General features: G+C 47.3%; 1 protein-coding gene across 1 annotated transcript; it reads right to left on the minus strand.

Annotated features, from left to right (window-relative positions):
* Positions 1-3485: 3485 nt before the first annotated feature.
* Foxq1 (forkhead box Q1) lies at positions 3486-6119 on the minus strand. Its single transcript, NM_022858.2, has one exon. The coding sequence runs from the start codon at positions 5551-5553 to the stop codon at positions 4351-4353; it is 1203 nt and encodes a 400-aa protein (NP_074049.2). The 5' UTR covers positions 5554-6119; the 3' UTR covers positions 3486-4350.
* Between the last annotated feature and the right edge of the window lie 8837 nt (positions 6120-14956).

Consider the following 14956-nt stretch of genomic DNA (forward strand, 5'->3'; position numbering starts at 1 on the left):
TTGTCATCTTTGACACTGCGTGGGAGTTTTCATGATATTACTCTCCCAGTTTTCACTCTATGAAACCCACGGGGATGATCCCTTCCCTAGGGTAACCCTTCTTAGCATTTTGTTTAAGCTCTTTTTGAGTGGGCTTTGCCTGGTGTGTGTGTGTGCGTGAGAGAGAGAGAGAGAGAGAGAGAGAGAGAGAGAGAGAGAGAGAGAGGCTCTCAAGTTTTAATAGACAGATTGCAAAATCTTCCCACCTTTCCCCAATGGTTAGAAACTGGCTATCAGAAGCAACAAACATATGAATCTGTATATTAGATCATAGACTAGATGTGACCAAAAGGCTCAGTTACAGCATGTTCTTAAAGCGGAACTTCCTCAGCAGCAAAGAGGTCTAGGGCAGGCTGGAAAGTATGGTCCATGTGGATGTTTATGTTTAGCTGTAGGTTCCCAGAGCCAAGGTTGGTGCAGTTCTCTTCCAGTCTGCGCAGGAGTTGGCCAGTGACAGGCATGACATTTGCTTCTGGTCACTCGCCCATCTCAATAATGCTGAAAAGATAGGGGCCAAGAATGGTACACTCATCAGTGCTTCGTGACCCTGGAATCTTTGCCAAGTTGAAAGAGATCCTGGAATCTGGGGCGAGTTACTGCTTTATGGTTTTGATCATGATCTTCTTGGAATCTACTTATTAGGGCCATTTGTTGACAACATTAAGAATTAACAAATTACGTTGTTAAAGCACAACAAAAGTTTAATGGTCTCATTAGGGGACTATAAAGTCTGTAACTTAAGAGAGAAGGACTGTGGTGTTGGACGGCACGGCATATTTACAAAAGGACTCTCGGAGTCTAATTTCTAGAACTGAAGCAAAGCTCAGCTATTGTGGTCAAAAGAATTACAATAAAACAGTACCAGAGAGAAGCAAAATCCTTTTACATTTGGTGACAGTCAACACCCCTCCCCGTAATGTGAATGTAAATAGATTGAGTTAGCTTTTTAAAGCTAAAATTTGAACATAAAGGAGAGACAGTCTGCTTTCTTCTCTACTTAGAACAAGGGGCTTTTGTTTGTTTGTCTGCTTGTTTGATAGCTGGTATGGGAAAACAGTTAGGAGGGGCTCTGCATCACAGGCAGGTCCTTGAAGGCATCCTTTTCCAAGTAGAATTCTGTTCCCTGCAGTCTGCAGGAATGTACCTATGGGACTCTGTAGAAGGGAGTGCTGGCACTAGCATGCGTAAGGGGGTGAAGTGCTGGTCTAAAGTTCCAGCAGCCAATTTGTAAAAATAATAAAATAAAATAAAAGGACAGTTTGGGGAGGAGCAGAGGGTAAGGTTTTGGTAATGAGAGAAACCACTTGACACTTGGGAGATCTGATCATCTTTGTCATAAAAGTGAACTGAGACAATTTCATGTGGTTCAGCTAAGTCCTGGCTGAAGTACGTCTGGGTCTGAAATATCTGCATAATTGTGGAAAGAATTCTGACTTGGGAGTTGCTGTCTCTGGGTTTCAGAGCTCGACCTGTCACTCAGAGTGGGACACTTAAAGACAGCCCTCAGGCCACTGTTTCCTTGTATATAAAGGGAGTGTCCTTTCTTAGATCCAAAGACATGAGTTTATCTCAGTCTGTGAATTTGTTTTGTATGTTGAGTGTGGATATACATTCCCAGAATGTAACTTGTGAAACTTCAAAGTGGGTGAGAGCGGACACAGTAGGATTTACTCACTGATGCTCACAGGTCAGCAAGGCTAACCCTGGAAAGCTTCCTTGAGCTTCTAGGAGAGTCTTTATTTGCTGGTGGGGAGCTTGGCTTTTGTGTATGTTGCAGGGTACTGGGGGTGGGAGTGTCAAGAATCTGACTCAGTTCTAGAAAAAGCTGGAGGCTGTTTATTCAGAAGTGGAGGCTTTGGATTTCCCCTGCCCACCTCACTCAAGCAGCAGAGACTCCAGAACACTGGATGCTCTTGGACTACCCTTGATCAAGTTCATCACCAGCCAGAGCTGGTGCAACAAGTCTGAAGGCTTCAAAGATGCTGAGCTCAGACTTGGTCCTTCCAGCTTCAGCACAGAAGGCCATCGAGTGTTTCTATCTTTTGAAGCCATGTGGTCTGAAATAAAAGTCTTTGCACAGCCCCCCTCCCCCATCCCCAGTGAAGCTGTTCTCTCTCTCTGGAGGCCTAGCACCCAGAAAATACACACTGCAAAGTAGAGGATATAGATCTGACAACGAAAAGCCCAACTGAGACCGAAACTCACAGTCCAGGACTCTCAACAATTCCTTTGAAAACCCTAAGACTTAGGAGGGAGCCGTGTGTTGCCTTTATTAGGAGGGGAGGAGAGACAGCTGTGATTTAAAAACACCTTTCCCATTTAAATCGGTTTTTGTATTCTTTGATATAAACGGTGATTTTAGTGAACAGCAAAATGGTAGTGAACATGCCATCTGAAGAAAAAGGAGCAAGGACCGGTGGGCACACGGATGTTGGCTTTCAGAACACAGGCAGCAGCACTCTGCACAGATAACGTGCCTAACTGGAGAGAAGTCAGGTAGAAAGCAGAGGTGGTTGTGCAAGCTAAACACTCCTGCTCTCTCAGAAGCAGGAGCTTGCAGTTGAACATAATTCCCAGGAGGGGAGCCTGCCCTCCTCTTTCCTGTTTGGTTTGCTTCAGCTTTGTCTACCTTTTGTAACAACCCAACCTAGTTACTAACATTCTTATGAATAATACTGAGTAATTAGAACCCCATTCACTGAAGGCTTTCTTGTATCCCTGTCCCCAAAGGAGCATCCTCTAACAAACTCACTGCCTTCTTCTGGAAATGTTAAGATCCCGTGGTCAGCTTTCTGTCAGGTTCAAGATGGGCTTTATTTACCTAAGTGTGGGAAGGCTGGCAAGGAGGCCCAGATATTCTGTCTGAACTCTTCTAATGCATGGATGTTAGGGACCTGTTGCTTTGGAACTTACCAGGGAATCAGGTCCATGTTTACAATAATTACCTCGATCACACAAGTGTTCACACACAAGCAAATGTTTTAGTTCACGAAAAGGTAGCTTTGTTTTCATAAAAACACGGGCATTCAAGTTGCCCTGAAAATTGCCTGAAGGCATTTTTGATGTGTCAAATAACTTTTACCCTAAGATCAAGTTTCCAGCATCAATCCACTGACTTGAAAATGTCCACCAGACCAAAAGCAGTTTGCGTACCTCACCTGGCCTGCTAAAGGTTCTTAGGAGGAGAGAACAGGCAGATGTCTGTGTATTTTGCTAACTCCTGAATGTCTTTGAGTCTAGGGAACCCAACTCCTGAGTTTTTTGAGTCCAGGGAACCCTATTAATGGAAGACTCATCCTAAACATTGTAAAGCAATATCTGAAAATGAAACCACAAATTTTGATCTCAGTATGAAGGACTATTTTTTTTTTTGATACTCAACTCTGAACCCATTTGGGGAGGGGGACCAGTAGCAAAAATATCTACCCCAATCTACCACCACAAAGTGTTTTGTAGATCAATTGTGAATTTTATTAAAAAAAAAAAAACAAGTAGTATGCCTGGGCTTCATAAAATTTATACACGAATATATATACAGACACAAATAATATTAAAATAAAAATCACACTTGGTTTCACGTGGTGGTGGCCCTGGCACCCCACAAACATATGTTAACTTTTCCTTTAAAGAAATTGCTCGGCCCAAGAAGACCACAGTTAGGTAACCACTAATAAAGCTGTAGCCGTTGCCTGCAACATTTCAATTCAGGTTTCAAAAATATATAAATAATTTAATTACAAAAACCCAACAACATTTCCCCTTGTTTTTGGCACAGTGAAGCATTGGTTGATAGCAGAGAAAATGACTGGAAGATTGACAGCTCTCTCACACGCAGTCACTCCTGTGAAAGACACACATTTACACCCAGCGGAGTCTCAAAACCCCAAACAGTAGTCACCATTTATCCCCATGGAATGGTTCCCTGATGTTCATTTTTTTTTCTTTTTTTCTTTTTTCGTGGGTGGGGAAGAAAAATCAGCAGAAGGTGCAACACAATAGGAGGGAGAGGAAAGCCTCTTTGCGGGAGAGTACAGGCCTGGCCATGAAATAGAAAAGAACAGCTTTGATCCTCTGTAAAGTTAGAAAAGACAAAGGAACTATTCTGGACTAAGTTAAAACACTTGGGACAAAATGCTTAACTTTAAGGCACATTTGATGGAGAGTTGAAAAAAAAATCTCTATTCCTCGGGGAAGGTGGAAAGTGCACAGCCCTGGAGCCCGCATTCCAACCTCCATGACAAAAGGTGCCCTCCATGACAAAAGGTGCTCCCAACTCCACCCTAGACCCACCAGCAGAGCTCCAAGCTCCTGTCAAGCTAGCAGCGTCTCCACCCGGTAGGACAGGTGCGGACCCGGACCGCAGGCCGCGGCCGCCTGCAGGGCCGTGGGCAGCCGTAGGGGGCAGTACAGGTGCGCCGCGCCGGCGGTCTCCGGACCTCGAAATGGCTTGGCTGGGGCCGCGGTGGAGAGGGGCGCCAGCAACAGGGGCGCCGCGGGCTGCACCTCGGCCCCGCGCGACGCCAGCAGCGTGGGCTCGCCCGCGCCGTAAGCACAGAGCGGCAGCAGGGCACCGCCGGACGACGCGGGAAGGAGCGCGGGATAGGCGCGCAGCGGCGGGCAGGGAGCAGCGCTCCAGGGTAGCTGCACCCCCAGAGCCGGGTCGCCGTCGCGGCGGCTGCGAAACGGCTTGCTGAGGATGCTGTCGATGGCGAAGGAGCTGGAGAACTTGCTCGCCGGGCTGGAGCCCTCCTCCTGGCGAGCGGGCGAGCGCGCGATTGGGGAGGAGCCGGCGGTGGGCGCGGGCTGCGGGGTCCCCGCAGGTCCGGGTGGGGCTTCCTCCGGCCGTAGCCCCGATGCGGAGACTGTGGTCCGGTGGCTGAGGCGCTTGCGGCGGCGGCGGAAGACCCCGTCGGCGAAGGTGTATTCGCTGTTGGGGTTGAGCATCCAGTAATTGTCCTTGCCCCAGGGCCGCGAGGGGTCGCGCAGCACCTTGACGAAACAGTCGTTGAGCGAGAGGTTGTGGCGCACGGAGTTGCGCCAGCCCGTGTAGCTGCCCCGGAAAAAGGGGAACTTGCCCATGAGGTACTCGTTGATCTCGGCCAGCGTCAGGCGTCCGCCCGCGGAGTCGCGGATGGCCATGGCGATGAGTGCGATGTAGGAGTAGGGGGGCTTGGGCCGCCGCGTGTACGGCTTGCTGCGCGCGCCCTCACCGCCGCCCACGCTGCCCGCGCACGGCCCCACCGGGGAGGCCTGCGTTCTGCTGCCATCGGTCACCTCGGGATCGTCTTGGGTGCTCGCCCCGCCACTCGAATTCCTCTCGCCGCCGCCGCCTTCCAGATCCACGGCGCCTCTGCCCGCCGCCGGGCTGTTGGCTGCACAGTCCCCGTCAGAGCCTAAGGAGTCGTCGCCAGCCGCGGACAGCGGAGATGGCACGTCGCTGCTGCCGGCCCCCTCCAGGTCACTGCCCATCTTGTCCCCGTGGGCTGCGCGTGGGGCAAATACCTCCAATTTCATGCCGGCTCTGGTGCTTCCCGTCCGGCGCTATTACCCCTTTCCTGCGAGGTCGTAGGAAGCGAGTGGCGATCCCGTGGCCCGCTCAGGCTATCTTCTCCCAGGAAGGACCGCTCCTGCGTCTTTCGGAGAGAGACGCTTTTCCGTAAGGTTGTCCTCCGCTGGAATGTTTCTTTGGAGGGGTTGTGAGTGTTGAGTGAACTGAGGAGTGGAGTAGTAGAAGTTGGTGCAATGCTGTCCTTACTCCGAGGTTTGGAGACTTTGGGCGGAAGACAAGCGAGGAATGAGGGGCCACCCTGCGAAGCGGGGGCCAGGACACGCAAGCCTTAGAATTTCGTGCTGGGAGGAAAGAGCCAGCGCATCTGCTCTCCGTCCAGGCGTCCAAAAGTGTTCCTTCGCTGGATGTCTAGGTCTTAGACACCGAGCTGACCTCTGATGGGGCACCCGCTACTTTTGAGGATAAGACGTCTTCAGCCTCGAGAGCCCATAGAAAGGAGTCTCCGAGGCCGCCGCACCCGCAGCCGCCTTGCCACCTCTGGCCTCCCCGGCAGCATGTCAGCGCTGGCCGGCCGCAGCAGAATCTCGCCTCCACCTTCGGTCCGGCCCAATATAACCCTGCGGCGGCTCCGCGGGGGCGGGGCCTGGGCGCCCACGGCCAAGGGGTGGGGGAACTAGGTGGCCGAGGTGGCCGCGGCTCCCCCCACGGCGTTCATCAGGCCCGGGCCACGCGGCGGCGCGGCCACAGAGGCTCCCTGGGCGCAGGTTGTTTGTTTTGGGTCTGGCCGGCCCCGCCCTTTCGATTTCGCCAATAGGAAGCGAGCGCGCGGCTCGGGTGTACGCGCGTATGTGCGCGCCTGTGCGCCTGCCCCGCCCGACCCGCTGCGCAGGTAGGAGCTTCTGGCTTCCCGCGGCCACCGAGTGGCTTTCTGCGACCCGGGACTCACGGAGACGATTGTTTTGGAGTACCTGTAGAGCTGACACGTTATGACGCTCCTGGGAGACACCTAAAAGAGCTGGGCCGAGGGACTGGTGTTTGCATTGGTTGGGCCACCGTCCTGAGCTGCTTGCTGCTTGCTGCGTGCGGTTTTTTGTTTTTTTGTTTTTTTGTTTTTTTTTGGCAGCGGGAGCCAAGATTCTTAGAAAAGGAAACCCCTGGTGATGACTGAATCGCCGAAACCAGGTGGAATAGCCTTTGCATTGGCCTATTTCCGTGTCCTTCCTCTTATTTCCTTTCTGTGGCCAACTTTCCCCCTAGTAACAAGTAAAAATCCTGAGCTTGAAATTGTATGACTCTTTTTGCTTGACCGTGTGTACTTCTTGCTCCTTAGCCAGCCTCCGACTTTCACTTTTATTTTGTCATACCTGGCTGGAGGCTCTAGGTAAGGAGGCAACGCCCCATACTTTTGCGGGGAGACCACGTTGGGAGAGGGGAGCCTGGCTCTGTCTGCACTTGAGTCCCTACATGGGCAGAACCCATAGCTATGCAGTGCTGGGGTCTAGCATTCAACATTATGGGAGAATGTGTGTTCCTTGGGGCCTGGGGCAAGGACAAGGCATGTTTATCGCCATTTGTCTCCAAGCGTACTCTAGAACTTGCCTTGCCTTTAGTGGCACGGGTGTCAAACAGGAAAGGAGGTCCCTTCTACGACTCCTCCAACTCTCAGGACCAGCGCCAACTAGTTGTCAATTCTCCAAGGAAAGGGGCCTTGCACCAGGAAGGGTGCACTTCTGACCCTATGCCTACCACACCAGCTTCCTCCTTCTTCCTGCTTTTGTTGCAAATAGCGCAGAGGCCGAGAGTATGTGGGAGCGCATCTTTGAAGTTTATTTTATTACTTTCCACCATTTGTGTGGAAAACATACACAGGCTTCTCTTATCTTCAGTCAAGAAGCCGTAAAGGCGTTCAGAATGCAGTGGGCACCATGACAGCCAGAGAGGAATCTGATATTTTCTACTACACATTGTTTACCACATGGTGTGTTCCTTCAGAAAACAGTCGCTTTCCAGGGGTTCCTCTAGTCTAGCCCGCAAGTGCATGGTCCCCCCAGGTTCTGGCCAGGGAAGTGATTTGGGATGAGAAATTAGCCCAGCACATGGAGACAAAGCATTGATTTGGCCAGGGATAAAAGACATTGTTAATGAAGGTTGTCCTTATTTGAACTCTGAGGGTAGGCAGAGCAGGATTGGAGGACTTATGTCTGGTTTATGGAGGAGATACGTTTAGGAGGGTTGAGACTCAGACAATAGGGAAATTCCAGGCCTGGAAGCACCAGAGCTGCCAGGTAGGGTAGCCCACCTCACTCCCAGTCCTGTACTCCATCCATGCCCCCTCTCACTAGCTGCAGCAGATATTTTCCTTACTTTGATCTTGGTTAGGTGAGGAAATGCCCATTCCTCATTCCTATTAAGCTGACAGTTGGGTTTGGAGCTTTCGAACCTCTGGAGAGGATGGGGGGGGGATGCACAATTCTCAGCGGTGGTGGTGGGGGGCAACCTTTTCTACTTAGTTCCTTGGGAGGTTGGCTAGGTAAGGGGCTGCCTATGCCCTCTACAAGGACGTTGGAGAGGAGGACTCCAGGAGGAAAATGGCCAGGTCCAGTTATTTGGAAAGGGAAAAAGGACCCTGCGAATTAGGATTCAGATTCCATCAAGATGGAGTCTTGTCTTGATTTCATGGCGGAATCTCCTATTCTTGCCCTCATCAATGCCACATGCTGTGAGAAAGTTTGTCCTAAGTTAAAAATCAGAAATAAAACCGCTCTATGCTCTTGCAGTTGATTTTAGTACTGCTGTTTTTAGCTGTTTGTCACTGGAGAATCATTCACCTTTTGTGGATGTTAAAGGAAAACAGCAAGAAGGAAGATGTCTGTTTTCTGCATCTCTATCCCCACATCCTTGAGGTTGGGGTTTAAAGGTTTAAAAGAACAGACACCAACCCTTCGCCTCCAACCTCCAGTTTCTCCACAAGTTTCCATGTTCACACACACACATACACATATACATATATATACACACACATACACATATACATATACACACACTCATATATATATACACGCATATATATATACACACACACACATACACACACACACACACACACACACACACATATATAAAATGCCTCCTCTTTAGCTTTGTCTTTTTGGGATTGTGATATTGATGGATTGATAAATGCTTGTAGCTAGTGCCTGACCAAGTAACGGAGGCTGAGAAAGACCTATTAGCTGCTTCTTCTCTTGCCCTCTAATTTTCAGCAAGATGAGTGGCTAAGCTATGTAGAGGAAACATTCACATCTCTGCAGCCTTGTTTCCTCCATGACCTGGTTTTAGGAAGAGGGAAGTGAGGCACAATCTGTAGATACCAACAGGAACTTACCTGACATCACTGTTGTTTTCTTAGTGGGTTAGTGTTTCCCTGCCCTGCTCCTAAATATTAACCTAGAAAGGAGAGAAATTAATCTCTAAAACACCTCAGGTGACTTAGTAGACTAGAATAGACTCCCGTTGGAAATGCTGACAACTTGCTCTATGTATTAGAATAACGAACAGAGTTGTAGTAAAAAAAAAATAGACCATGGAACCGTCTAAATGTTTTCTGTATTTTCCACCATTTTTAGGCATGCCTCCTTGCCTGTTGCATTCTATAAGACCCACCATCTAGAAGTTGGGTTCACTTAGCTTAGTAATTCTTCTGGTTTGATGGATCCCCGAGAGTCTGGTTGTACTCTCTAGACATGAATCCCACGTAGTGTTATGGAAATGGCTGGGTTTCTTTCCTTTTAACGTTTGCCGATAGTCCATTGGGTCTGAAGGGAAAGTAAGCTGAAAATAGCCTTCTGGTGGAGACCTGGGGCTCAAATGTGTAGTATAATGTGGTTAAGAAGGTAGATGCTTCGGGCAGAAAGAAAGGGCTAATGCGATTTAGTGAAAACAGTGAAGAAGGGCAGTACTTGGTTCTGTTCTCTAACCCACATCTTTCTAGTCTGGAGGGATGGTTTATTTTGTAGGTGCCAAAGACTTTGAAAACATCTAGGAGACTGATGTGGGCGTGGCAATAGTGGGTAAGACCCAGGTAGTTTTACACATCCTTCCCCCTGCTTCTTTTCAAAGGGATTTCAATAGGACCACGCTCATTGGTTTGTCTTGTCTGGTTTGATCAGTCTCTTTCTGGTCCTCGGGATGGGCATGGTTGAATCAAAGAATCCTGGAATGTGGCCAGGGTCATTGACCAGATGCAAACTACAGTTTGTGATTCATGTCCACCCACTACAGCAGGAAGCCTCTTGGGGACCCATCAAACAAAGAATACTGGGCTACATGAACCCTATTTCTAGTTGGGTATTGCACAGGGCAAGTGGCAGAGAGGCAGGCCTAAGCACGACAGAGAAGAGAGAAAACAGCTGAGGTAAGTTGAGAAAACACAAAAAATAGATTTTCTAGGGCAGGACAGAGGTTAGAGATGGATGAAGGAGTGACCTGATTCCGTACCTTAGAGACAAAAAACTAATGACTGTGGCAGGATGTAGGAAGGCGTTATCCAGGAATGAAAGGAAGTCCTGGACTGCTTTATAACAATAGAGTGCTAGCTTTGAACCTGGGGACACTGATCCATCCTTCAAACCTGACCAGATCTGTAGAATTCTCTCTTCTCAATCTTAGTCCAGTTCCCCTAATGTCTGATGTTCCTTAAACTTTCACTTTAAAAAGCAGAACAAGATATCTTTTGAGTATCTTTGCAATAAGTTAATTCTAGTCTTTAAAATTCCTAAAGGTTGAGCTTGCTATTTCTAGAGCAAATTAAAAGCCAGACTTTTCCTCATGTTTATCATGGGAAGAGACCCACTTTTCAATGGAGGTAAGTGACTTTCACCTTCCAGAAGAGTGTTTTCATGGACTTGAGGATGACTCAGTTGTGAAGACGCAAGGACCTGAGTCCAACTCCCCAAACCAGTGTGAAAATAAATTTCGGTCTGGTGATTAAAATCAGATGTTTTTAATTCCAGCACTTGGAAGGCAGAGGCAGTGGTTCCTTAGGGCTCAGCCCCTAGCCTATTTGGTTAGTTCTAGGCCAGTGAGAAACCATGTCTTAAACATAACAGTCAAACAAAGCAAATACCGAAGAAATGAACTTTATCGTCTACACACATGCATAGGCCCTCTCAGACTCCCACACTCCCTTGCAGGTGTACTCTTGCATGCACACATGCACAAACACACACACATAGAAATAATACTAATATTGAATAGTAGTAATATTCTCAACCATCAGATTTTAGACTCTTTTGGGTGCTTTTTGTGTGTTCAAATTTAGAGAGGTGATTTTGGTGGGAGAGACTATCTTTGGAGTTCCTGATAGCTAATTTCCTGGTGCTAACCCAGGCAAGGTTGCCAGGTAAAAACTGGGAAAGAGAAACAAAGTCCCTGGGTAGATGAGAATTTCTTTTCAGCCATTTTACCCCTGATCTATGGGCAGCAAACCATCCTGTATTCCAGAAGAGAAAGTCACAAGACTCTCGCTTGAACACCTGATTGGACTTGAAAGTTGGGTTGTCCAGAGGGATAAAACATACTTAGCAGATCGTGTAAGAAGGGTTATGGCGTAGCTTGATGTAGGAAGGTATTATTCAGGGACGAAAGGAGGCCCTGGGCTGCTTTGTTATAATAGAGTGCTAGCTTTGACTCTGGGCACACTGATCCATCCTTCAAACATCTGTCTATCCATCCATCCATCCATCCATCCATCCATCCATCCATCCATCTATCACCTATGAAGAATTCATTTATTTATTTGTTATGAAGAACTTGAAACATATTCCAAAGTAGAATGAGAGAGGGTGCCCAGGACAGCATACTCAAATACCAGGCATTTACCTCCTAGATCACCGTTCATCAGTTTGTGACCACCTCATTTCATTTCTATCTTCCCCACCCCATTTTCTGTTTTTGATTTTTTCCCCTTACACAGTACTGGGGATTGACTTACACATGCTAGGCCAGCACTTTGGCACTGAGATATATCCCAAGTTATTTAAACGTTTTCTGAGACAGAGTCCTACTTTGTAATCTGTGTTGTCTTAAATCCATATCCTCCTGCCTCAGCCTCTCTGAATGCTGGGAGCATGGCGTGCACCACCAACACTCAGCCTTTCCTGTTAGGTTCTTTTGAAGCTGAACTTTGTGTTGTTTCTGTTGTTTTTACGGTGAGCCTCCATACCGGTGGTCTCCACGTTTGCAGAGTCAGCCAGCCTTGGCCTGAGAGTATTTCAGTAGTTTGCATCTGTTCTGAGCCCATGCAGCCCTTTCTCTTGTCACCTTTCCATAAACAGTGTAACGACAGTTCATATATCACATTGGCATTGTATCACATGTTATCTGTCATCCAGAGGTGATTTTAGTATAAGCAGGATATATGCATTTATGTGCAGTCACAGTGCCGTTTATGTAAGCATCCTGAGCATGCTTAGACATTGCTATCTGAGGGGTCCTGGAGCCAATTTCCCCCAAGGATACTGTAAGGTTACTGTAATTCAGAATCATTGATATTAGACTTTATTAAAAATCCAAATAATAAAGTCTCTATATTATTTAAGCATAAGCCTTCTATTAAAGATAAAAATGTGGGGCCAGCAAGATGGCTCCCTGGTAAAAGTGTTTGCCATGCAGGGCTAGTGACCCAATCCATATCCATCCCTATAATACACAGCAGACAGAAAGAACTGACTGCACACACACACACACACACACACACACACACACACACGCACATGCATATTCACACAATACATATATGCCATACATACACATTCATAAATGCATCATCCTGTGCTAGGAGGCTTTGAATTCATGTGGTATAAATCCATTTAAACCTTCACGGGTTTCTAATGACAAGATGCTATAGGGTGCATTTACATTTATTGCCTCACACCTGATATTTTCAGGACCTTTTCTATTTATTCATTCATCACACACACACATGCACACACAGTATGTATGTATGTGTCTACAGGTATATGTATGTGAGTGCCTGTGCATACATGGAAGCCAGATGTCAGCCTTGGGTGCGGCCCTTCAGCTGCCACGCACCTTGTCTGTTTTTAAAGCAGGATCCCTCATCTGGCTTGGAACTCACTAATAAGGATCAGGTGGCTGGGAACTCATGCTTGATCCATCATGTCTGTGGGTCAAACGCGTTACTCAGTGAGCTACAGTTAGCTTCTACCAGAAATAGGCTTTAGGTTAAAATATGGTTCCTACACATGTTCACTGATTCTGAGATAGTTGTTTCTAGAGCTAAGCTTTCTTCTTAGAGGAAAAAACCCATACATTTTATTTGTGGAGGTTTGAATAAGAATGGTTCCCATAGGCTCTTATATGCGAATGCTGGGTTACCAGGGAGTGGAACTGTTTGAAGGATTACAGGGATTAGGAGGTGTGGCCTTAGTGGAGGAAGTGTGTCACCAGACAAGGGGGTAAGCTTTGAGATTTTAAGAGTCCATGTCAGGCCTTCCCTTCCTCCCTCCCTCTCCTCCCTCCCTACCCTCCCTTCCCTCCCTCTCCCTTCCCTCCCCTCCTCTCCCCTCCTGTCCCCTCCTCTCCCCTCCCCTCCCCTCCTCTCCTCTCCTCTCCTCTCCTCTCCTCTCCTCTCTCTCTGCCCACAGATCAGGATGAAGCTCTCAGCTACTACTGTTCAGCACCATGTCTGCCCGTGTGCTCTCATGATTCCCACTGTGATGATGGACTGAACCTCTGAAGCTGTAAACAAGCCCCCAGTTAAATGCTGTCAGTTTTAAGAGTTGCCTTGGTCATGGCATCTCCTCATAGTAGACACACATAATAGTCACACGCAATAGAAGAGTGACTAGGATAGTACCTCAACTACAGGTTTGCAGAGTCGATCTTTATTCATTTTATCTGTCCTCTTTTTGTTCCTGGCAACTATCACCTCTGTGTAACTGCCACGTTATTATTCTTGTGTATAAAAATCTCAATTCTGAGTAGAATACCATTCTTAGTTCTTTGGAAACTTCATAGACTTGTTTTTACTTATTTAAATGACCTGTTATTATTTTCAGGAAACCATCCCAATTAAACCGGTAGCAATGTGATAACTGAAAGCAGTTTGAGTTTGTGGTGCCAAGCCTCTTTCTCTCTCCCCACGTTTTGGCCCTTAGGGCTTAGATCCCGTTGGCCACATGGTCCAATTGCCAAATCTGAAGTGATTTGAGATAATTAGCCTCCAGTGACTAAGCTGCCAGCTTGATATTCAATTAACATTGGCTGCTGTTTTGCCTCTTTTTTTTTTTTTATCTTTCTCCAGTTTGTTTCATAATTAAGCAGCCACTGACCTGGACTTACAGTCAAAGCTGTGAGATGAGGCATATTCAGGAAAGCCAGTTTTCATCCTCATCTATACAATGGGAAACTGTTTTTTGTCTTCAAGGACTGTCACATAAAATACCACAGCACCAGTAGATTGAAAAACAGTTATTTTTCTTTCAGTTCTGAGAGCCGCAAGCCCAAGATCAAGATATGAGCAGGGCTGGTTTTCCTGAGGCCTTGGCCCATGCCTTGCAGATGGTGTCTTGCTCCTGGGTCTCCCTTTGTGTGTCTGTGTCCCCATCTCCTGTTCTATCACACGGGGTCAGAGTCCACCCTCAGTCCACAGATCCACCCTCCTACTTGGTTTTGAAGCAGGTTCTTTCTGTGTAGCCCTAGCTATGACAAGGCTGACCTCAAACTCAGAGATCCACCTGCCTCTGCCTCCAAGTGCTGGTACATGCCACTGTGCCTGTCCTAACGACCTCACTTTAACGTAACTACATCTCTTGTGTCCTTGTCTCCTATGGTCGAATTATCAGGTGCTGGGGGTTAGGTCACATCAATATGTAAATATGAGTAAATGTGAGGATGGCAGAATTTATCCTATAACATAGTGCATTTAAAATGTCCTGGAAATACAGCATATTAATACTTCCCGGTGCGTAGTGTCAAATATTTGTCACAGTTATAGCCCTCTATGCTTCTCCTTACAAAATATCCTGGAGATTGTATCATAGTAGTCCAACGAGATAGTCCTATTTGGAAAGTAATGTTTTTGTTTTTGTTTTTGTTTTTGTTTTTTTTGGTTCTTTTTTTGGAGCGGGGGACCGAACCCAGGGCCTTGCGCTTGCTAGGCAAGTGCTCTACCACTGAGCTAAATCCCCAACCCCGGAAAGTAATGTTTTGACTGCCGGTTGGCTTAGAATTTTCTGACTATTGATTGGCTTTTCATTCACTCTTTTGATTGTAAAGATGTTAGGGGGGAGACTTGCACCATAAGAGCGAGTGAGCCCAATGAGTGGTCTTGAACTCTTCCTGTGTTTTCAATTCCTGATCTTTTTATTAGGCCCATTTTCCTAAATA

This window comes from Rattus norvegicus, chromosome 17 (genome assembly GCF_021556685.1).
Source record: "Rattus norvegicus strain SHRSP/BbbUtx chromosome 17, alternate assembly SHRSP_T2T, whole genome shotgun sequence".
NCBI lineage: Eukaryota > Metazoa > Chordata > Mammalia > Rodentia > Muridae > Rattus > Rattus norvegicus.

Excerpts from the sequence above, each read along its gene's own strand:
- Foxq1 (NM_022858.2), bottom strand. The coding sequence starts at position 5,553 with ATGAAATTGGAGGTATTTGCCCCACGCGCAGCCCACGGGGACAAGATG.